This window comes from Tamandua tetradactyla, chromosome 19 (assembly GCF_023851605.1).
Source record: "Tamandua tetradactyla isolate mTamTet1 chromosome 19, mTamTet1.pri, whole genome shotgun sequence".
In the NCBI taxonomy this organism is placed as follows: Eukaryota; Metazoa; Chordata; class Mammalia; order Pilosa; family Myrmecophagidae; genus Tamandua; species Tamandua tetradactyla.
Genome location: NC_135345.1, coordinates 70859248 through 70884247, shown reverse-complemented (window position 1 = coordinate 70884247; position 25000 = coordinate 70859248). Strand labels below are relative to the sequence as shown.

The following is a 25000-nucleotide window of genomic DNA, read 5'->3' as shown; positions in this document are numbered from 1 at the left end:
AAAATACACAATTGGAGCTGGAGAGGGTCAAAGGTCTTACATTGTTACAATGTAATAAAAAACACTTTTATCAGATAAACTTTTATTGAGGGTTGGGCTATTTGTAAGACCCTGTGATTCATCTTCTAAGGAAGTTGTGGCTATTTCATTCTTTCTAGTAATTATTCATGGCTCTCTTCTTTTCCTAATAATTTCTAATTTTTCTTTGAAAAAACCTTTATTCTTCCAGTTTCTTTTCTTTTGATTCAAGTGACAACGACTTCACTTTTTGACTCTATTACAGCAGATATTACTCAACCACGGCTCTTAAGAAGAATTTTTCCATGTGACCACAGTGATTTCTCTGGGATAGGCATATATAAAAATTCTAATAAAAGACAATCTGTGTGATTAACAGGTATGGAGCTTCTGAGGGAGACTTACTATTGAAACGATTGAGGGATAGATCTTATACATTTCCGGTGCCCACAGAAACGACCACAGTGGATTATCTGGGTCCGTAAGGTGAAATTAGGAAATTGAGATCATCTAATGCTAAAGCAGTTTTCAAGGATCCAGTTTCATTCCAAGATTTTCATTTAGCTGCTTCCTTCTTCTGATTCCTTTATAAAAGAATATTATATCAATTTAAGGCCAACGAATAGATGGATCTTATACAACATATCTTATAGAAACAACATTAAGCGAAAAAGGGAAAGATTTAGAGTTCTTGTGTTATCTATGAGTTTCAACCATTCCTTAAATCCTATGGCTGAGAAAAGAAATTTATATCTTATTTCCCATGCATCGATATCTTTGATTAAAAATTTTGAGTTACACAACTAAAAAAATAATTATGATTGATTCTTAGGCATATGCGAAGTAATGGGAGATAGTGTACAAGAAGATACCTCTGATTTTTTGGAGGCACTTTTTACTTGTCACACATTGTACTAAATATTTTATGTAAATCAAAGAACATATTTCATCATTCCAACAATTTTATGAATTAGGATTTATTATTTTTCCATACTAAAGAGATAAGAAAGCTGAAACATAGAAAAATTAAATAACTTACCCAGGACCATGTATTTTGTGAGGAGTTAAATCTGCATTCAAACCCATACAGAGTCTGCAACAAAAACTTCTCAACCATCACCATATATAGTCTACTATTACTTAGAAATTTTTCTTTTGCAATTTAGATGCATTCTGTTAGTTGTAAATATACGCATATCATCCAAACAAAATTTTGTTTTTCAGATCTCTGTTTATAGGTCCCTTTATGACAGAATTACTTGGGATAAGTGGTTAAATGTGCAGACACCTGAGTCTGTGTAACATTTTTGAGGTGGTTTCCAAGTATCAGCATATTTAACAAGCATTCCAGTTTATTTTTGTGTATCTTCAACTGGAATAATGTATGCTGTAAAGAAACATGAGAAACTGACTGAGGTGTTACCAACAGTTTTTTAATTGTCTAAGGGACAGAGTTTCATATCACCTAACTGGGTACCTTTTCTTACTCTGTGATGCTACAGCTAAAGCTATAGTGGTAACTGAGAGCAAAGTGTTTTTAAAAACACTGGTTCCATTATTTGATGCCTTTAAGTTTGACCTGGACCTTACTCAAACCAGAGGTTTTCACAAAAGAGTAAATGTCTCCTAAGAAAAGCTAGTGAAACCAGCGTTGATAAATCAGTTACACTGGCTAATTCCTGTTTATAAAAATTTTCCAAATTACAAGTATTCGAAAAAAACATGAGTCTTGAACTTTCAGTTTTTAAACTTCAAAGTGGAATAGAGCATTTATGACTGACATCTTCCAACAGATATTTGTTTTTTTCTCTAGAGGAAGTATAGGAAGGATTAAAATCTAAGGAGCAAAGTAGAGGCTTGTAAAAAAACAGGAATAGTCTAGCCATTCCCAGGATAAAGTCCAACAGATAATTTTAGGCACATATTACTCCACTATTAAATAAGAGCAAAGTAAAGGCAATGTAAGGGTACACAAGAATGGCTTAAGGAGTGAATGAGTAGGTGTAGTGAAACAGACAGGATTTTCCACACTATCTTTAATTGACTCAGAAGCAGCAGACTTCTGTGTATAAAGATACATTATATATATATATATATATATATATATATATATATTTTACAGAAGCAGAGGGCCCCAGAAAATAAGCTTTTGTTTGCTTTAAGACAGTCATCTGGAACGCTTCTGGAACAATTACAATGGAGGTAAAGAACATATTTCATGGTTTTAAGATCTTATGTAAAATGAATTTAGGTTATTATTTTTTTTTCTTTGGTTTTTCTTTCTCCTTTATAAAAAGTTTTAAATGTGATTGAGACATCTAAAACTAAATATTAGAAGTACCATAGAAATATATGTTATGGAATGGGGGGACTCTAAACCCTTTTCTCCTTTTTCCCCCACAGAACTGTAACATTGAACACTTACAACGGCAGGAGGCTGTGGAAATCCAAGGAATCCTTTTCTTCAAGGGCATGGATGATGCATGGGACAAAATACAAAATTTCCAGGCAAGGCCCAGTGACATTGTGATTGCTACTTACCCCAAATCTGGTGAGTTATTTTAGAAAGTTGGTGGCTCTCAAAATTGTAGGGCTTGGAGGATTTAGTATTTGGGGTTTGCTCATTCATCCATGTAAACTGGTAGAAAACTAATCAATAAATATGAAAATAATACCTTCTTCATAGAGCTTTAAGAGGACTGACTTTGAAGATTTTCAAAAATCTACTTTAGCTTTTTATTTGAGCTCCCTGAGAGTATGGGGTTCAGAAGAATGGCATAATGGTTAGCAGAGCATTACATTATAGTGTGTTATATTGTTGATTTTTGTTTTCATTCATAAAATTAGCTGGAAAATATCCTTTAACAATTACTAAAGGATGGCTACTATATATCTATCTGCCAGATAAAGTATGACTTTATACTGAGCATGGATGAATAGTTAACGGCCATATGCAAAAACATTTCTCACGGTTATTATCTAAATGACTCATTTCTATTGGAGTTATTCTCACTTGACTTTAATTAATTTAAGGAGTCCTTATTATCCATCATCCTTGTCATTGATGGGCTTATAGTGATGTTCAAGTACTTAGATTTCTAAGTATCAGGATAATTTTGGTATAACATATAGTAACAAAATATCAGTAACATGTACTGCCCATTGCAATGTACACATTTTCCGTACATAATTTTGCATCTTCCTTTGCACAAGAGCAGATTTTATTTAGTTTAGAAATTCAACAGGTACTTTCAAATATAATACCTTTAAACCTCTATGTTGTTTCCAATTATCTTTTGCATTTTTATTGCTTACTGATTCACTTTTTATTCATTTTTATATATTCATTTTAATGTTTTAACAGACCTAATAAAGCATATATCTGAAGTAGAATTACTGATTCAAAATGTACAGCTTAAAGTTTGTTACATGTTGCCCTGTGCATTTTCAGTAAGATTCTAAATGAATTGACTACAAGTATCAGTAGGAATGGTAATTCTTCCTATTTCCCTATGGTTCTGACAACACTGATTTTAATCATTTAATATTTTAAATAGATGTAAGATTATTTTAAAAGTGTTTGAATTTGTATCTATACACTTTGCATATGATGATTTATTATCTTTATTTTATTAGCTATAGACTCTGTCTTTTTAGTGGGATGATACTATGTTCTCCAAGCTTCCCTAAAATTTTGGAGGACCTTAAAACTATCACTATTGGCTCTGAAGTTCCAAAATAAAGTTATGCAATAAATAATTACAAATGTTAATTAAATGTCTGCAAAAGTAATATAATCATGTTTATTGAAGCTAATGGCATCCTTAACTGTTAATTCTAAACTTATTATTTATAAATATGTCATAAGATTTAAAAACAATACCAGTTTCTCATTTTACAAGAATTCTTCAGCACACGTAACAATTGAACAGAAATTATGCCAATGGTAATTTAAAAATTACCATCAATAGTATAAAGAGACTGCACAGAGCAATATATTTCAAGAAAGAAATTATTTAAATTATTTTAATTTTTCAAATTATATTAAAATGAGTATGTTTATATTTCATTATATTTAATATGATAAAGCTAGTGTCTCTACAAGTAAAAGAATCTAGGATGAATAAAAACTCTTAAAATGGCCTTCAATGCATACTTGTCCCAGCAGTACAAACTGGCAGTCAAAAGATGCTTTCTACAGTTTCTGGAAAAAAAAAATTAGTATTCTGTACTCTAGGAAATTTAATCACTTGTAGTCATTAGGTTCAGGTGTCAACCTGGCCAGGTGATGGCACCCAGTTGTTCTGTTGCTATGGACTTAAGTCATCAATATGTGAATTCGTCTATGGTTGATTACATCTGCCGTCAGGGAAGGGGAGTGCCTTCCGCAAGGAGTGAGGCTTAAAAGAAGTCAGAAGAGAGAAACAGCTCACCACAGCTCCAAGGAACTCAACACAGTCCAGCACAATGGAGCTCAGAGCTCAGAGCCAGCTCAGCCCCAAACATTTAGAGATGCAAAAAAGACATGACCGTGGAAAGCCTTTGAAACCCGGGAGACAGGAGAGAAGGTCAAAGGGAGAGATGTTCATTTGGTGCAGAATTTGTATTTTGAATGGTGCATTACCTAATTTAACATGTATGGTTAGTTTAGTTGAATACCATAAGTACATGGAATCTTGAATACGGGGTGATATTTTCTTGATTTGTCCAGATTAGCGTGGTACCCCAAAATATCCCAGAGTAATTTGGGCAGTAAATAAAGAAGTATTTGCAAAGTCTCCTTGGGTGACTGGGGGGAAAGAAGAAAATATTCAACTTCTCCATTTGAAGAATTTCTGATATTCTTGCATGTAGTGGGGATAACCTAATTAGATTGAGCTCTTGATCTTGGGGTTCATCCCTATGAAACTTATTCCTGGAAAGGATAGGCTAATCCTACTTATAATTATGCCTAAGAGTACCCCCAGGGAACCTCTTTTATTGCTCAGATGTGGCCTTTCTCTCTAAGCCAACTTGGCAGGTAAACTCACTAATCTTCCTTTACATGGGATGTGACTTCCAGGGGTGCAAATTTCCCTGGCAACATGGGACGGAACTCCCAGGGTGAGCTGGGACCAGGCCTCATGGGATTAAGAAAGCCTTCTTGACCAAAAGGGGGAAGAGGGAAATGAGAAAAGATAAAGTTTCAGTGGCTGAAAGATTTCAAACAGAGTTGAGAGGTTCTCCTGGAGGTTATTCTTATGCATTATATAGACATCCCTTTTTGGTTTATTGTATTTTGGAGTGTCTGAAAGGAAGTACCTGAAACTGTGGAGCTGTGTTCCAGCAGCCTTGATTCTCGAAGATGATTGTATAATGATAGAACTTCTACAATGTGACTGTGTGGTTGTGAAAACCTTGTATCTGATGCTCCTTTTATTCAGGGTATGGACAGGTGAGTAAAAAAAAATGGATAAAAATGAATAAATAATAGGGGAAACAAAGGTTAAAGTAAATTGGGTAGATTGAAATGCTAGTGGTCAATGAGAAGGAGGAGTCAGGGGTATGGGATATGTGAGTTCTTCTTTTCTCTTTTTATTTCTTTTTCTGGAGTGATGCAAATGCTCTAAAAATGATCATGGTGATGAATATACAACCATGTGATGATATTGTATATAATGCCTATATTATTGCGTGGCCAGCTCCATGAAGGCAAAGGCATTTTCTTATTGCCTGTTTTGTCACCACAGTCATAAACGGATCAGCACAGAGTAGGTGCTCTGCATGTTACGTGTATGGTTACATGAATTATACCTCTGTGAACTTAATAACAGGTGTTACAGATAAGCCATAGGAAGGGACTAAAACCAGGAATTAGAAATTCATCATACATTTAGTCAACTTATCCTTGTGCATTGTCTTTTTGCTTTTATCTCTGTACATAAACATTTTCTGCTTTTCAGTCTACACTGTCAATGGAAAGTGTGACTCCATGACACCCAAGCTTACACTTTGCATTCTGTTTCAATATATCAGAATACCTTTAAGTCAGTTCAAAATTTCCAACAAAGTGTAATTAGTCTTTTTATGGCCAAGTGCCCAAATGACCAAATGGCCAGCCACCTATGGTTGAAGCGAATGATGAGGTGTGAAATCAAGAGAAGCACATAGTACAAGTGTGGCATTTAGGATACAAACTTAAGGGATGAAGTGGCAGTGATGTATTTTTGTAATATCATCAGACACTCCCATAAGTGGTTATTTATAGAGATAACAGCACCAACATTTTGGGGTATTATCAGCATCAGAGATAGCACAAGTAAAATTGCCACTTCTATGCCTGTTATATCATCAACACTAAATATGGAGGTTTAAAGTATTTGCATTTATTACCTAATTCTATTAAGTTGATTTGTAGTCTCTCTTTTTCATGTTTCTTTATAACTTCATCTTTTCCACCTCTGGTATATAACTATATTTCATTTGCTTTTAAAGCAGATTGATTTGGAAGATATATATTTTGTAATGATATTAAACATAATATTTAAGTTTTTATGATGAATACTTTAAATATAAAGAGATGGTAAGTTTTTATCAAAGTAAAAGTAGCATATATTTCCTACTAATATGAGTTATATAACTGTCTTTTCCTTCCTCATAATGGAAGATTAAAATTAAACATTGAATACATTTGGACATATATTTTTATTTCTAATAAATTATGACACCATAAAAAATATATCTGAAATCAGTAGTGAATTGGCTCTAACTAAATCTACAATAAAGCAAGAGCCAACCCTCAGACTTACAGATATTTATATATGGAGTCTATCAGAAAAAACCTTATTGTACATCAATATATTCATGGATAAACAAATTGTAGTATATTCAATGGAATATTTCTCAGCAATAAAAGGGATGGACCACTGATACATGCAACAATTTGGATGAATTTCAAACACATTATTAAAAAATCAGTCACAGGGTGGGGCAACGGTGGGTCCGTGGCAGAATTCTCACCTGCCATGCTGGAGGCCCAGGTTCGATTTCCGGTGCCTGCTCATGAAAAAAAAATTAATCACAAAAGAATATATACCTATGAATCCATTTCTATGAAGTTCAAGAACAGGTAAAACTACTTCTATCTTGATAGAAATGAGAACAGTGACAATCTCTGAGGAAGGTGAGACTTATTGGAAGGAGGCACAAGGGAACCTTCTGGAGTGTGGAGATGTACTATATATTGGCTTTCAATCTCTTTTTGTCCTTGGGACTAAAGTGAGTCTCTTGTAGACAGCATAAATGGGTCTTGCTTTTTCAATCCATTCTGCCAGTCTATGTCTTTTGATTGGGGAATTTAATCCATTAACATTAATGTTATTACTATAAAGACAGTACTTCTACCATTTTGTCTTTTGGATTTTATATGTCATATTTTATTTTTTTTCTCTTTTTCCATTTTGCTGATAAGTCTTCATTTCTACACTGTTCTCCAGGCCTCTCTCTGCTGTCTTTTCCTATCTACCTATAGTGCTCTTTTTAGTATTTCTTGTAGAGCCAGTCTCTTAGTCACAAAATCTCTCAGTGACTGTCTGGTAATATTTTAAACTCCCCAGCATTTTTGAAGGACAAATTTGTAGGATATAGAATTCTTGGTAAGCACTTTTTCTCTGTCAGAATCTAAAATATATCATAACACTGCATTCTTGCCTCCACAGTTTCTGCTGAGATCTGCATATAGCCTAATTGAGCTTCCCTTTTGTATGTGATGGATTGCTTTTCTCTTGCTGCTTCCAGAATTCTCTCTTTATCTTTGACATTTGTCAATCAGATTAGTAAATGTATTGGAGTAGGTCTATTTGGGGTATGCTGCACTTCTTGGATCTGTAATTCCATGTCTTTCATAAGAGATGGAAAATTTTCAGTGATTATTGCCCCCATTAATCTTTCTGTCCCTTTCCCCTTCTCTTCTTCTTTTGGGACAGACACCCATAACATGTATATTCATGTACTTCATGTTGTCATTCAATTCCCTGAACCCATGCTCATATTTTTCCATTATTTTCCCTGTTTGGTCTTTTGTCTGTAGGAATTCGGATGTCTTGTCCTCTAGTTCACTAATCCTTTCTTCTGCCTTTTCTAATCTTCTGTTGTAGGTTTCCATTGTTTTTTTTTTCATTTCTTGTATTGTGCCTTTAATTCCCATAAGTTCTGCTATCTTTTTTTCAGACTTTGAGTTCTTCATTATGTTTGCCCAATGTCTTTTTTATATCCTGCATTTCTTTTGCCATATGCTCCCTCAACTTGTTGATTTGATTTTTGATGTGATTTAGCAGGTCTGTTGGAAAATCCTTAATTAGTTGTTTCAACTCCTGTATCTCATTTGAAATGTTGATTTGTTCCTTTGGCTGGGCCATATCTTCAATTTTCCTAGTATGACTCATTATTTTTTGTTAGTATCTAGTTTTTGATTTCCTTAATTAGTTTATTCTTGAGGTCATTCTCACTCCTTTACCAACAATTTTCTTATTGGTTGGCTTTGTTCACTATATGTTCTTTGGCATTCAGTTAAACTTATTCTAGACCTCTAGCATAGCTCCTTCTTGACTAATCAGAATTTCTCAGTTTCTGTATTTTTTTTCTTGTTCTTGCTCTGTCTAACTGGAATCTTTTTCTTATGGAGGGTCTTCTAAGATATGATTGACTATAGTCAGATTTTCTCAGACCAGACACACCCACATCTCAGAAGAAGGGTATAATCAGTATCAAGTTTCACTGAGGTGAGACCCAGCATGTTGTTAAACTTTCTGATGAAACCTTTAGATTCTGTGCTTTTCCTATCCTGCTCAGGAAGTGACACTTGTCAGCCCACAACTTCCCACCAGTGTAAAATTATGTGGTGCCTTTCATTCTTAGCAACCTCTCCCCACCAGGGGTATGTTTGAAGTAGAGGCTGAGGTAGAAGATGGGCTTAGGTTACTTCTGTTTCTCAGATCCTGGGGTCTGAATTCCCTGAAGGAGGGCGACTACTTGATCTGAGTCCCACCCCACTTTTCTTGGGGAAAACATGCCCTAAGGGAATTATCTCCCCCACTTGATTCATTAATTTGTCTCTCAGACCTATCTTAATGCTAGCAATTGAGAATGCCTGGGGCTTCCTCTAATGAGGTACTTGGAATAGTTTAAAAGAAAAGAAAACAAAAGAATAAATATCTTTTCCGAGTCAACCCCCAGTCCCCAAGGTTCCAGTTCTGTGTGCTTGGCCAAGTTAAAAATCCTCTATCTCTATTCTATTTCCTTTTTTTTTTTTTTTTTTCCTGTCAGCCTTGCTTCCTCTCTGCCAGGATTTAAATTGCAATTGAAGCTTGTCTAAGGTAACTTCCCTTGCAGCCAGTAGAAACTACTTAAAGTTGTGCCCTTTAGGGAATTATCCCCATTCACCTGACTAGTTACTTAATTCCACCCTTACCTGGGGCAGTTAGACATGCTTAATTCCACCCTTAGACATGCCTTAATTAGGTCAGTGAGTTTTCCTAGTAAATACCAGTTAAGGACTGAATCTGATTTTATATTTTTTATTATTGTTATTATTTTTTAATGCTATATGGTGGGGTCACATTTCGTTGTTTTTCCATGTGAGTATTCCGTTATTGCAGCACGATTTGTTGAATTTTTTGTTTGTTTTTGTTGCTTGTTTGTTTTTTTTGGGGGGAGTACATGGTCTGGGAATCGAATCTGTGTCTTCCACAATGGCAGGCGAGAATTCTAACATTGAATTACCCTTGCACCCCCTGATTTCTTATTTATTTTTTTTCAGGAACAACCTGGGTTAGTGAAATGATGGATCAAATTATCAACAATGGAGATGAAGAAAAATGTAAACGGGATTCTATTTATAACCGAGTTGTATTTATGGAGTTGATTATGCCTGGATTTTCAGATGGTAAGTTTTACTTATGGTTGTCCTTCACACAATTGTGTGATATCACATAATTTGACTTAATGTATGATGTAAGACTTTCAGAAGCAACTCTAATTTTGGCTTATGGTAAAAAAAGACATTATTGTAATGCTTTGGTTGGATAGATATTAGATCTCTATGATACATGTTACTTGAGTAAATCCCTCGATTTAATTTACCTATGTATATGAATTTTGGAATGAGTTAGATAAGTGGCTCTCAAATTTTTTATTTATCAAAATCACCTAGAGGGCTTGTTACAACACAGAGTTTAGAACTTATTTTCAGAGCATCTAATTCAGTACAATTGGAGTGGAATCTAAAAATTTGCATTTCTAAAATCTGCAGATAATATTGATGCAAGCGGTGTAGGGATATCACACTTTGAGAATTATTTGGTTACCATTATGTGGGTAGAAGCTATTTAAAAATGCTGCATTCCATGACCCTTTAATGGATATTGAAAATCCTTTCAGGTGTAGCGTCTTTGAATAAAATGCCCTCTCCAAGACTAGTCAAGACTCATCTTCCTGTTCATCTGTTTCCAGTGTCCTTTTGGGAGAAAAACTGTAAGGTAACCATGTTGACATACTTATGATTATTTGTGCATGGGCATATGCTTCTCAGAGTAAAAAGCTAGCCATCTGTATTTACTCTTCACGCTATGCCCATGGGCTTCTGTCACTGTTGCTCCAATGAGTCTTTTGCAAAAGACTGCCAGTGATCTCATTTCCCTTCTCCCTTTACTCACTGTCACTTTACTGCCTATCAGTAAGGGCCATGTCGTTTTGCCTCCTTCTCAAACTTCTGTATTCTCCACCACCAACTGGTGCCAGCGTCATTTCACATGCAGGTCCAGCCATTAAACTTCTTGTTTAAAACCTTGCAACTCCTGCAAATCCCCATTGCCTGAAATATAAACACCAGCCACTTAGCTTTTTGGCATCTTTTCCCACTGAACCTCCAGGCTTTCATTATAATGAGTCACAGTATGTGAAGGACCCTTTGTGCCTTGGTCTGGTGTTTGTCACTGCTCCCTTGTTCACATTGCTTTACTGCTTTGGTGCCATTTCCCCTCATTCTACATTTGGTTAGTGAGAGTGTTGGATTCTGATACTTGCATCAGGCTTCATCTCCTGAGTGATTCCCAATACACCAAGTAGAACACATCTTACCTGGTATATACTTTGTTCTCGAAACCTATAGTACTGCATTTTATTTATTTGTTTACATATCTGAATATATCTCTTCTGAAAGGAATATTGAAGCCAGGTAAAGGTTTTATTGCAAAGTGTATTTCTCACAGAGGATATCCATATATTTGACTACTTGCTATTCTGCGATCCTACGTGTATTACCATTGCCCATTTATGCAACTTTAAGTGTGTTGAAAGTGTTATTTTTTTTTTCAACCTGATGTCAAAACCTAAGCTGAGCTGAGACAGTCTCTTTCCTTCGTCTTCCAATGAACCTTGAGCAGACCGACTTCTGGGATCAGTTATTTATCCTGCGCTGAGAAGCTAGAGCTCTGTAGCTAAACAGAATTCCATTTAAAGTTGGTAAAAAGACTTGCAGGACTGATTTCTTTCTTTCTGCAGAGACATATTTTCTAGAGGACCAATTCATTATATATTGACTACCAATTGGAGCTCGTATAAAAGATTTTATTGCTAAATAAGACTCTACCAAGCTTATTTTAAACTGTAGGTGTTCTATAATTTAGCTAAAATCTTTACCACCATCTAGTTAAATATTATTTTCTTTTTAAAACATAAGGAGCAGTGTGATAGTGGCTTAGCTGCAGAATTCTCACCTGCCATGCTGGAGACCTGGGTTCAATTCCCGGTGCCTGCCCATGCAAAAAATAATAATAATAAAATATTTTAAAAATAAAACAGATTTTTTCCCCTTTTATACCACATCCGCAAATACCATAATTATTTTCATGTCCATATTTCAAATCTTATGTTGTTTTAATTCTTTGTCCCAATTTTTTAAAGTTCTGATTGTTCCCTATACTCCTCACCTTTCCTTAAACAAAACCAACAAAAAATATATCAAAACAACACTGATAGCATTTTCTTCCTCTTCGTTGAGTCCCAGCAATCAAAAATTGCATGTGTATTCATTGAATTTTCAAGCACTCTCATTCTTCACCTTGAAAAACAGTTTCTCATGAGTTGCATTTTCTTTTATTAGGACTGAAAATATAAAAATATACCTTCATGTGTTTTTCTATACTTGCAGATAATCTATGTGGCTCGGAATGCAAAGGATGTGGCAGTTTCATACTATTATTTCTACCAAATGGCACAGACTTGCCCTCATCCTGGAACCTGGGAAGAATTTCTAGACAAATATATAACTGGGAAGGGTAAGCTCAAATATGTCAAGTTGATTTCAGAGTGCTGTGAAAAATAGTTATTGAGATTCTATAATGACTTATGAATTAAAAAGTATATCACTATCAATGCTATTCATTCCAAAGGCCCTAATACAAGAATAAACAAGAAACAGAGGGCATTTTAGGGGGTGCGAAAATCTTAAACATGAGCTTAGAATCAGGAAAATACAAGACATGTAAAGAAATTAAGAATATACCAGATTTGATGGAGCTAGGATATTTTCATGAATTGGAAATAAATTTAAAAGATGGATTAAAATATGCTACAGAAATAGTTAAATACCAATCTAAGAAGATATTTATTAAAAAACTATTTATTATGAAAATTTTAAATCATATTAAAAAATAGAAACTACAACATGTCTCCATTACCTATTACCTCTATTCAGCATCAACATTTTTTCCAAGCAAATTTTTTTATCTATTCCAATCTGGACACCCATCTTCAATATATTTTTGGACTATTTTAAAGCAAGTCTCAGATATCATGTCATATTTCCCCTTAACCGCTATTTCATAAACCCTTAAAATGATATTTTTTATATAACAATGTTCTTTTTGGTCAATAAAATAAAAAAATACTTTATTAATATTTAGTGTCAAGTATTCAGATGTCCCTGATTGTCCTAAAAATGCCTTTTGTTCAATGAAGATGCAAATAACTTCTTTTGGGTCTCTTTAGTTTTGTTTTGCTTTGTTTTTTTTATCTATCGTAACCAGCTACTTTTGCTGTTGCTGAAATATGGAAAATTTTAATTTAGTTATCCAGTGATTTTATTACATGAATGCAATTTTTCTTTTACAAATTTATTTAGGTCTCTTTCATTGATGTTATGACTGAGATAGTTACATGTTTAAATATTCTTAAGATTTGAACATAATATTTAGCTACAGTATAGCACAAGAATGGAAATAAATAGTTTTAAGGACATATATTTCTATCTGGGACACATACATCATACAAACAGTTATTTTTTTTTTTTTTTTTTTTTTTTTTAAAGACAGAGAGAAGGAAGGAAGGATAGAAGTAAGGAAGGAAGGAAGAAAGGGAAACATTTTTAAACATTTTCTTGTTTTATTGTATTCTGTTTCTCCGTTTTTGTTACATGGGCTGGGGCCGGGAATCGAACCGAGGTCCTCCGGCATAGCAGGCAAGCACTTTGCCCGCTGAGCCACCGCGGCCCGCCCCCATACAAACAGTTATTTTAAATCAAATACTTTGAAAATGAAATCAGTCAAACATAATTTTACAAAGATAGGCAAGAAATATTTTATGTGTAAATAAGAATTGAAGCAAATGTAAGATTTTCAACTTAGTTTTCTACTGCTTCTAAAATCACCTCGATTCTACAAATCACTACTTCTGAGAAGAGAGCTATTATTTTTCTCTTGCATACCTGTCAGGCATATATTAGAACACAGAAGATGTATTTAAAAATATTTTCTTAAAATGAAGAACAATAATTGAAATCTTATCTTATATCTCTAATCATTTATAGTGCATTAAAACTACTTTACATGAAAGTACCAGTTGCAGCACAATGCTTTACATTCTTTGACATTTCTATCTACTAAACGGATATTTCACAGTCTACTTAAACAAATTTTATGGTATATGCCAAACATTGCAACAGCAAAAAATCCACAATACTAATCTGTCTTTAAGAAGAAATATGTTCAATATTTTTAAATAATCATTGCATTTGGAAATGCATTTACTTTTTAAAACACATGTAATAATTCATAATACCTGGTAATAATACTTGAAAACACATCATTTATGGCTGAGTCTCTACACGGCTACTTTTTCCCCCAATTTTAAGAAAGTTTTTATTATTTGTAATGGGTTCATGAAAACATTTATGCAGAAATTAGAGTTTCCACAGCCCCCACCCAGTTTTCCCTATTATTAGCACTGTGCATTAGCGTGATACCTTTGTTATAATTGATGAGACAATATTATTTTAATTATACTATTAATTATAGTCCATAGTTCCAATTAGGGTTCTCCATTTTGTACAATCCTATGTGATTTTTTTAAAAATTTCTATTCTATTAACAAAAACACAAACTAAAATTATCCCTTTAACTACATTCAAATATATGATTCAGTGGGGTTAATTACATTCACAATGTTGTGTTGTCATGAACCCTACCCATCTCCAAAACTTTTCCATCACCCTACACAGAAACTCTCTACCAATTAAGCATTAGTTCCACATTCCCTACCCACGTCGTGACTCTTGGTAACTTGTATTCGAGTTTCTGGCTATGAATTTCTCTATTCTAATTAAGTCCCATCAGTGGAATATATAACATTTGTTCTTTTGTATCTGGCTTATTTAATTCAACATGATGTCTTCAAGATTCACCCATGTTGTTGCATGCATCAGAACCTCATTCCTTTACATGGCTGCATAATATTCCAGTGTATGCATAGGTCACATTTTGCTTCTCTTTTCATCTGTTGATGGAAAATGAGGCTATTTCCACCTGTTGGCAGTTGTAAATAATGCCACCAATAGGAAGTATTGAGATATGTTTGAACAATGAGCTTGATAATATTTTCTGAGCTATCTGTGAGATAAAACTAAGTCTTCTCCTCCCTTCTTTTGGTAACTTTTTCTTCTTTTATATGGCAATGACTGCCCATGTTTCTTCCTTTCTGCATGCTTATCTACATATATTCTTTCCCTGCTTGTCCCAAGCCTTCTCTTTCTTTCCTAACCTATAACATTCTATGCTCAGAATGTGTCTTTTCTTCATTATTCCAACCTCAGTCTATTATATTAATTTCCCACAGATATACATCTATAAAATTAATAAAGTCTCCTTAATCTTGCAAAAAAGCCAAGTGCAATAAGCCTTAATTTACTTGTTAAACTTTATCTCCTATTTATTATTTTATGTTCCATCAAATTGTACTCACTGTTCTACAAAAATGTCTTTACTTTTTTTCCCCTCACACTAGTTTATACTTGGGTCTTTGCTTAAATTACCTTTGTACTTTTTTAAAATGCAATTTTATTAATGTATATTCAAACACCATACAAACCGTTTAAAATATACAATCACTGGTTCACAGTATCATTATGTAGTTGAACTTTGCACTTTTCTTGGCCCAGATAGGTTTTATACATCTTTCAAGGTCCATGTTAAGTTTATTTTTCTCATAAAAGCTTTTGCATGTTTTATTCCTATGACTCTCAGAATTTCTGTTTTATTTTTTTCCTCATTTTATATTCTATGTAGTACAAAAATATTCTATAATTATCCTATATATTCATTTATTAATTCATTCATCAAGTATAAGGTAAATCACAGTGCTAGGGAAAGTGACCATATAAAAATGAGTATATGAAGGATTATTCTTTTTAAATTAAATGCTTTATAAACTATTATTTAAATATTCTTATCAAAACTCTAAATAACACAGATACAGAAGTCAGTCAAGATAGAAAGCATTATATATATAAGGTTTTTTTTTTTCCGCTTGGGCAGGCACCGGGAAACAAACCTGGGTTTCCAGCATAGCAGGTGAGAAACCTACCTGCTGAGCCAGCGTGGCCCACCCTATATAAGTATTTCGCTTTCCATTTTAGTGTGCTTTGGTTCCTGGCATGACCATGTGAAAGGCTGGTGGGAAAAGAAGAATGATCATCGTATGTTATACCTGTTCTATGAAGATATCCAGGAGGTGAGGGCAGTCCATAAAGTGAGGGGGAACAAGTCAGGGCCTGCAGAGGATTTTCCAAAAGTAATGTTAGAAACTAAATTCAATTTCCACTACTTTCTGTGACGGTGGGTTTTGGAGTTAGCAGCTAATTGGACATTACATGGAGAAATGGTAGCTCTTCAACTTATAGAGCCTACAAATAGTTTTAACATAATTAGATATATAATAAGAGAGAAAAAAGTTTTAAGAAGCAAACTTGCGTTGCACATTGAAAGTTTAGTCAGATACTTAATGAATTCAAAGTTCTTCAGCCACTGGCCAATGGACAAAATCTATCAATGGAAATCGAAATTGATGGCATTATCCTCCATCAGCATATGTTCACAAGATTTTTTAATTAATAGACTTCTTCCCAAAGCATTGACTCCAAGATTAAATTTGTCTTCCTTCTAAGAGTCATCAGCCAGGGCAAAGCTTTCCGTATCTTTCATGTCTTGATTGTGTCTGGAGTTTATGAAATTTATACTTGGAAATTTCTTCAGTGGATGATAAGAAATGAAATAGTAGGGGTGACAAATGGCTATTGATTATTCCATATTATATTTGCTGAGCTAGCCAATAATCATTCCATATTATTTTTGCTGAGCTCTCTAATAATCATTCTTATAAAGTGATTTACTAAATGGCACAGTGCAATTCTTGGTTTACTGACTCCCTGATTAATCAGGCAATTGTCTTTTTTTCAACAGAATCCAAAGCGGGAATTGTTAAAATTGATAAAGTTCTTAGAAAAGGATCTTTCAGAAGAAGTTATAGATAAAATTCTCCACAACACTTCATTCAAGGTGATGAAAAATAATCCACAGTCTAATTATACAACATTAGATCCCTCTGCAATGGACCATACAATTTCTCCATTTATGAGAAAGGGTGAGTCCTAAAATGTGGCATTCATGTTATACAGAAAACAGTGGAACTAAGAATTGTTTAATATACAAATGATTAGTAGAAGAATAAATTAGAAAATGATTTCAATAATAATTTGTAGTTACCTGTACATACGATATTATTACTACATCCAGTCATGTTCATTAATTTTCTTTAAAGTGTGCATGTCATCTCAGGCATAACTGAAAGAGTACTTGTGGTCTGGCTTTCAGAGTGAATTAGGGAAGGAAGAAATAACTAAGAAATAAGAAAATAATTTAAATATTTAAAAAATTTTTTTAACAGGAACCACAGGAGATTGGAAGAATCACTTTACTGTGGCTCAAAATGAGAGATTTGATGTGTACTATCAAGAAAACATGGCAGGATCTACACTGAAATTCCGAACAGAGATTTGAAAAACTATGTTTTATGTCTTCTTAATAGCCAGCCTATGCTTTTGCCTATTATAAAACTTTTTTTTTTTTTGCCTACATTTAAGGGAATTTTATGATGCCTGAAAAATATTTACTCCAAATCTATTACACTCATTCAGTGTTCAAAATATTTAAATACATGATTTAGAATATTCTCCTTAGATCCTTACTATTCAAAATATAGTCCATGAACCAGCAGTATTGATGTCACCTTGGATTTTGTTAACAATACAGAATCTTAGGCTACAATCCAGAATGCTGAATTAGATAGAATCTGTATTTTAATTGTATCTCCAATGATTCACATGCACATTAAATTTTGAGAATGACTGAAAATGCTTTGAAATAGAATAGTTGGCCCACACCTCATGGTCAAAATCCTTCCTTTCATTTTCTGACTGTTAGATTGGAATGACTCTGTATAACAAGATTAAAATAAAACAGTCTCTGCTAAATGATAATTATTTTTAAACTTTTTAATATTTGAGATGATCTCATTAGTAGAGAATATGCCAATGAAAAATACAACAATGAAGCACAGAACTGATAAAAATTTAAAATGCAAAAAATCCTACAATACAACACAGACGCGCATGGTGCTGATATGAAGAGCATGACAGACATCTGCTGGGCCTGAAAATCTAAAAGATACAAATGTGTCTCAAGAGATCACTAAATGCAGAACTCATGGATGTTTTAAGGAAAAAAACCAGTTATTTATGATACAGAATCATTTCATTCAAGATAATTTTATGTCTTTATACGGAGATTCATGAAATAAATGCATGATTTTCCCAAAATCACATCTTTACTGTGGCTTGCCATAGCCTGTTGGGCGCTTTGGACTTAAATCTTCACACCTCCCCTACCGTAACCCACAGTATGGTAGACATTGTAGAGAGAAAATAAACAGTAATTTTAAAGATTCAATTAGACTTCAAGATCACAAATATCAGTATAGGTAGTTTACAGCTGTCTCTATAGACTGTTTTCTCTGTCTGTGCCTCGCCTGTGGACTCCGCTGGTTAATGTTCTGTCTCTTCCCCTGCCAGGCTTTAAACAGCTGAACGTATATTCTTGTTGACACCCAAAGGGATGTCATTAGTCTTACCTCTGGGTTCACATCAACCAGAGTTCAAGGAAGAGAAGGTTCAATACATACACAGGATCCTCCATATGGATTGAAATGAATAGAGAAAAAGCTCCTGAAAATGGCACCTGTGGGGTTTCAGGAATGGAGTTTGGAAGGGATGGGGGAGGATGGCCCTGCAGGCTGGGGAAACAGATCTAAAGAAGGCACAGAACCAAGAAGAACAAGAAGTTCAGTTTGATTGGTGCAAGGGTACTCACAGGAAGTAGTCTGTGAGGCCAAATTCTAAATTTGTAAGAAGAAATGATTCCTCACTCTGGTGGGTAAAGCTGGAAGGATGGAGGGAAAGAGTACCATGAAAGAATTTGTGCAGAGACCAAAACCAAAACCGTGTAGAGATTAATAATCAGGCTGTCAAGAAGAATGGATAAAAATGGAGAGCTTGACTCACTAAGCCTAGGGCCACATGCAGGCACTTCCTATATGAAAAAGCATCTTGAACCAATATGCCAAAATCTGTAGTTCTATCTACACAAATCAAGATTTGGGGGAAAAAAGAAAAAAATAAAATAGAGGCTTAAATATATATTTTTAGTTTAGGTTTCTGAAACCTGACCCAGCTTGAGTAAGTTAAGAGCAATGAAACAATTGCTGCGTCCAATAAAAATTTAAGTCTCCCAATCATGACCTCACCCTCCCTTAGCTGTCATCATTACCAAAAAATTATGAGTCAATTATAATTCAATATATAAAAGTTCCTACATGCCATTAAATACACTGAAGCCTTATGATGGGCTAAGAATTCAACACAGGGCACTGGGGTATAGCTATGACCTATGCTTGGGTACAGTGGTATGAGCATGTTGCTAGACAGTGGGTCCCCACATCCTGCCCATCTTCCAAGACCCTGGGGTCACCATGTGGATGAAACAGTGTTGATTCTATATAGGAGAACACTAACCAAAGCCCCCACCATGGATCATCCATTTCCATTTGAGGTCCAGAATGCTTTCCTCCACTAGCTGGACAGGGATGGGCCATATTTGTGGCAGGACCTGGGAAAGGAAAATCATTTTTAATGTATTGATACCCATTGAACCAAAGAAGATAGAATTTCTCAGGACAAAGTCATTCAAACTCCTGAAATGGCTACTCCATATTAATTATGGGATGACTTATCACCCATTCCCTCAATATGGAACATTTACTAGTGACCTGCAACGACAGATTCATTTGGAAACTGCACACTGCAGAAAGCAATCTTGTGACTTTCTTATTGTTGTGAATAAAATACAAATACATCTGGAAGTCAGGGACAAGCAGTGATACAAAAGCATGAACTGAAACACCTCATCAGAGAATGTGTTCATTTCGTATTGCATCACTCCTATTCAGATTCTGGTTTGGGGAAACTTACTGCTTTTTCATAGAGGTTTCTTTATGACATCTCTTTTCCACCCTCCACTTGCCCCCTCAAATCCAATGAATTAGAAACACTTGGAATGGATCTACATAGGATTAAAAGTCCCAATATAATTGAGTCATACATGCCAGCACAGTGACTGCTGGTATAATCTGCTAATTCAGTCTCATGTATTTAGAGACTGTCTGGATCTGTATTTAAAACGGAAGCACCCAAACACTAGATTTTTTTTTTTTACTAGATTATCTTTGGGTAATCTAGTAAAAATTCCCATGTTACACTTAAATTTCCAAGTATAAAAAATTCTGTTTCCAACAAACAAGATTCAAAGGAGAGGGCATTGGGTAAAGCCTGCCACAAACCAGCAGTGTGCTTCACTTTCCTTGTCTGTGAGGGGTTTGAGCTAACAGATGGCTAGAGTTTCACCCAGCCGGTACTCTAGGACTCTGGCTTGAGATGCAGTTCTATAGAGGCTCGACAGCCTGGGCCAGACAAAACTTCCTTACCACTTTGTGCCAACAATTTAAAGTGGTTTTAACATCCTTATAGGCTATCATTTGAGGTTTTCTTTCCTCTTCACTCCTCAAAAACTGTTTCGTTCCACTCATAAACTGAGGTTTAAAACTGACTCGTTAGGTTGGTGAAGACATGGCCTTTTAGTAATCAAGACCAGTGGGCATTTACGTGTTTTTCATTAACAATGTTAATCATACAGGACTATAATTCTATTACATCTTCTATAGCTCTACTTAAAATTTAAAATATGAGACTGGAAAAAAAACAAAAAACAAAAAAACACCCACTACCTCTAAGTTCTGAATATCTGAGAGCTAAAGTAGCTCAGCTTTGTACATATTTATGCACCATGAAGTAGATTTCATGGTTCTGCTCATGGCCCCATGAGGGTGTCACATCCCCACACTGTACATTTTAATACTTTAATATGTCAACTCTGGACTTTAGTTCCTGAGGTATCTGTTCCTTAAGTTTGTATCCAGATAGTGAGATGATAGAATGTCCTTGAATACCTTGAACTAACAAAAACAGAGAACACAAAAAACATCTTTCACAGTCTTTGCAGATTGGCTTTGTGTTGATTGGTGCACATCTTCAGAGCTTAGTCTTCCTACAAATGAGCCTGAAGAAGACACCATGGTGAATGCACAGGGTCTTCTCTGGTCTTTTCTGAGCATGTGTCCTGTACTGGGTATGTACTCGTGACCTTAAGAATTCCTGTTTACACTGGTCTAAATACTCCCTCTTCTCCCTATGATGTAGTCTTTCTGATTCTGGGTGCCCTGTTATATGTCTTAAGGCTGGAAATCCTCTGCCTTAGGCCACTGTGATTGGATTGTTTCCTAAATTCATTTAGCTATTTGCAAAATGCTTCTGCATACAGGGCAGATTTTGAGGTGGAAGGCAAGTGATGAGTTTCCTGGTTCAGTCCTTCAGGCTACCAGATAGTTTGACACGAACATGCATGTACCCCATACTTCATATAAGAGTTGCCTTATTACCTCTGGAACTTGCACCAGGGACCTCCACTGAGATTGCAGTCTGGCTCTGCACAGAACCAGGGAGGAGGAGGGAAGAGCTGGTAAGGACGGCAGGAGGTTTTCCTATTATTATTATTATTTAACATGGGCAGGCACTGGGAACCAAACCTGGGTCTCTGGTATGGCAGGTGAAAACTCTGCCACTGAATCACCATGGCCTACCCCCTATTATCTTTAAGTTGCCTTTATCTTGATGACACTCACCCGAATGCTACAATCCTTTAACTATTTTCTGAAGTTCTGAGAAATTGGTTTTCCAGATTTTGCCCATTGTTCAAAGGTTTTGCCGGGGAATGAAACTCTGGAGCCCCTTACTCCACCATCTTGGACTTCTGAAGTCCTGTATTGCCTTCTGGAGATGATCCCAGTCACGGATTCTCTCCTCCCTGAAGTTTGTATCCCAAGTGAGTAATGCCAAACTATAACACACTTCTATACTCACCTAAAAACCTTCATGTCATCCTTTACTCCTCTCTCTCCCAATTCATAAGCAAATTCTGTTGGTTCTATGGCCACTTCTCACTATATCCTTCACTTTCATTTGTGTCCAAGCAATATGTGTTGCCTGAATAATTGCAGAAGTTCCCAAATAGTCTTCCTGCTTCTTCTGTTGCCCTCACTTCAAACCCCACCTCTATTTTCAGCACAGTTGGCAGAGCAAATTTTTAAAAATAAAAGTCAAATCCAATCCTCTACTCTGAAAAACACTTTGGTGAGTAAAAGCCAAAGAATTTACAGCGGCCTGAAAACCCTGTGTCATATGATTCCTGTTATGTCTTTTAATTGATCTCATCCTACTCGTCCCTCTTTCACTCTTATATCCATATTAACCTTGTTGTTCTCCAAACACACTAGGCAAGCTCTTAAGTTAGGGCATTTGTACTTGCTATGCCCTCTTTTCTGGAATGCTCTTTCCCAAAATGCCTTTATGGTGAACTCACTTATTCAACTCTCTCCACAAATGCCATCTTTTAAAAACAAGAGTTTCCTGACCACTGTATTTAAAACAAACTCCTTCCCAAACTAGCATCTTCTATATCCTCTTCCTTTTTTTATTTTTTAAAACTTAGGACTAATCACCTAAGTGATTTTGATATTCTAAAGTTTTTTAATTGTTTATTTCATCTATTGTCTGCCTCATTCAGCCATTTGGTGGGGATTTTGGCCTGATTACATACATTGCTGTACTTTGGTGACTACTGAGCCCCCAATAAATGTGTATGAATTGAATAAAGTAAAAATTATGTAGCAACCTGAATATTGAAAATCATGATATTTAAAATAACAATTGGTACCTATTGATGTTGATAACAGCATTCCTCAAAATTGCCAAAAGTTGGAAGAAACCCAAATGCCCATCAACTAATGAATGGATAACAAAATATTATATATATATATATATATATACACACACAATGGAATATTATTCAGCCATAAAGAGGAATGAAGTTCTGATATGTGCAACAACATGGATAAAACTTGATGATGTCATTTTGAATGAAATGAGCCAGACAACAAAAGTACAAGTACTGACAAATAAGATCTGACTTTCATGAACTCTTTAGCATATGCAAAATTATAGAATCAGAAATTAAAATTCAGGTTACCGGGGTGGGATTGGGGAATGGGGACTTCAGGCTTAATTTGCGGAATTTCTGTTTGAGGCAATGGAAAAGTTTTGGTAATGAATGATGATGATGGTAGCACAACATCGTAATTGACTCCACTGTACCATATATATGAAAGTGGTTAAAAATAGGAAATTTAATCATTTGTGTATGTTATCAGAATAAAACAAAATAATTAAAAAAGACAACTGGGAGCCATACTTTTGTGTCTACAAAAGTATTTTTAGCAAATAATCATATGTTCAAAATTTGTCCAAAATTTTTTAGAGGTAGGTATAATAGAAAATTTCAACTTTGTTATTAAAAATAGATATGTTTCTGCTTCTAAAATATTCATCAATCATTTACAGACCTCACATTATAAAAGAGGGTTTTTCTAGGGCACAATACCTACTCTAACTTCATTTGTATATCATAAAAAGCCAAAAGACACACTGTTGTAGATGAGATCATCGAGTCTATTCCTCTTTTGCTCTTTATTCTGATGTTTCTCTCTATATATTTTTGTTTGTTTGTTTTTGGGTGCATGGACCGGGGTGTCCCGCATGAAAAGCAGGCATTCTGACCCCTGAACTACCTGTGCACCCAGATGTTTCCTTATATTTTTAAAAAGACCCCATAGCTTATTCCAATATTCCTTATTACACTATCTGTAACTAATTTTAAAACTTTTTAGTTCAGAGTATATATTAGATACACTGGTTTAAATTTTACTTCTTGGGGCAGTCTGGTTCCTTATTAAGAGTTGTTAACAGCTTTTAAATCAGATTTTTAAAAAATCACTTCTTAATTTAATGATCATTTTATGTAGCTCACAATTCTATGAATTCAGTGCATAGTTTCTCTGGTCTGGACTTGCAGTTAATCTCTGCTGACTTTTTTACACATTTGGTAAGTTAGTAGTTCATTGAATAATCTAGAATGGCCACATTCACAGGTCTGGCAGTTGACTGGCTGTGGCTGGAGCCCTTTGCTCTCCTTCTTGTGATTTCCCACCGTCTAGCAGCTTGGAATTAATCAAGTCGTAGGATTCCAAGTGCAGAAAGAGAAGACAAGCTCCAATGTCCAAGTGTATTCCAAACTTCTGCCTTCATCATATTTGCTGCTGTCTCATTACCCAAAGAAAATCACATGACCAAATAGGATTCAGTATGGTGGGGGAAAATGAATGCCACTTCTGCAGAGAAGTTCTGGAAAGTCACATTCTAAATGGCATGCATTCAAGAGTTGGAGGAATTTGTAGCCATTTTTCAATCCACTTTGAGGTGGAGGAGAGAGTCAGATAGTATGATATCAGAAAGGCCAAATTCTAGAAGGCAGCTACTTCCAGTGTTTCTGTTATTCCTTATTGTTCTCAATACCCAACGCTCTGCTTGTAACATCCTGAAAGCCAGAAATACTTTTAATTGTCCTGTTAATTGGCATAATGAATGTCATAAATTGATTTTCAGCATTATTCAAAATATTCAGATTAGCTGAACATTTCAGTAATACTGCCGACTCTTTTAAGATGAAGGTATAAGAATTTAATGAGAGCTTAAAGCACCTTAGAAGTTCTCCCTTGGAGATGACATCTGAGACTTGATTCCAAAATAGTCTTGTGTATAGCTATTGGCTAGAAGAAATTATTTTTTTTTAGACTGTTACCAATCAAAGAATTCTATTTCTGGAATGTTATCCCATTTGCCTTTAGTGGAACCTTTACATAATAAATTAAATTGTTTTAAAGAAAAGAGTTAGGGTACCATACTATCTTTACTTACAGAAAAGATATATAAACTCTTTTGTGTTTGCTTACTAATAGGTATTTAGCAAATGTCATGTATGTGCCAGAATTCGGTCTGAGATTTGCTGTCCTTCTAACTTGGTAGAAAGGTGGTATGGGTTTGCTAACCTTTACC

The 25000-nt window shown here is 34.9% G+C and overlaps 1 protein-coding gene across 1 annotated transcript; it reads left to right on the top strand.

Annotated features, from left to right (window-relative positions):
- Nucleotides 1-1959: 1959 nt before the first annotated feature.
- On the top strand, nt 1960-18342 carry LOC143663309 (sulfotransferase 1 family member D1-like). Its single transcript, XM_077137038.1, has 8 exons — nt 1960-2220; nt 2422-2569; nt 9815-9940; nt 10435-10532; nt 12206-12332; nt 15965-16059; nt 16788-16968; nt 17272-18342. The coding sequence occupies exons 1-8, from the start codon at nt 2215-2217 to the stop codon at nt 17382-17384; spliced, it is 894 nt and encodes a 297-aa protein (XP_076993153.1). The 5' UTR covers nt 1960-2214; the 3' UTR covers nt 17385-18342.
- Nucleotides 18343-25000: the final 6658 nt, after the last annotated feature.

Coding starts and splice junctions, on each gene's coding strand:
- LOC143663309 (XM_077137038.1), top strand. Junction 9,941..10,434: donor TATGCCTGGATTTTCAGATG/GTAAGTTTTACT, acceptor AAATCCTTTCAG/GTGTAGCGTCTTTGAATAAA. Junction 16,060..16,787: donor TCTATGAAGATATCCAGGAG/GTGAGGGCAGTC, acceptor TTTTTTCAACAG/AATCCAAAGCGGGAATTGTT.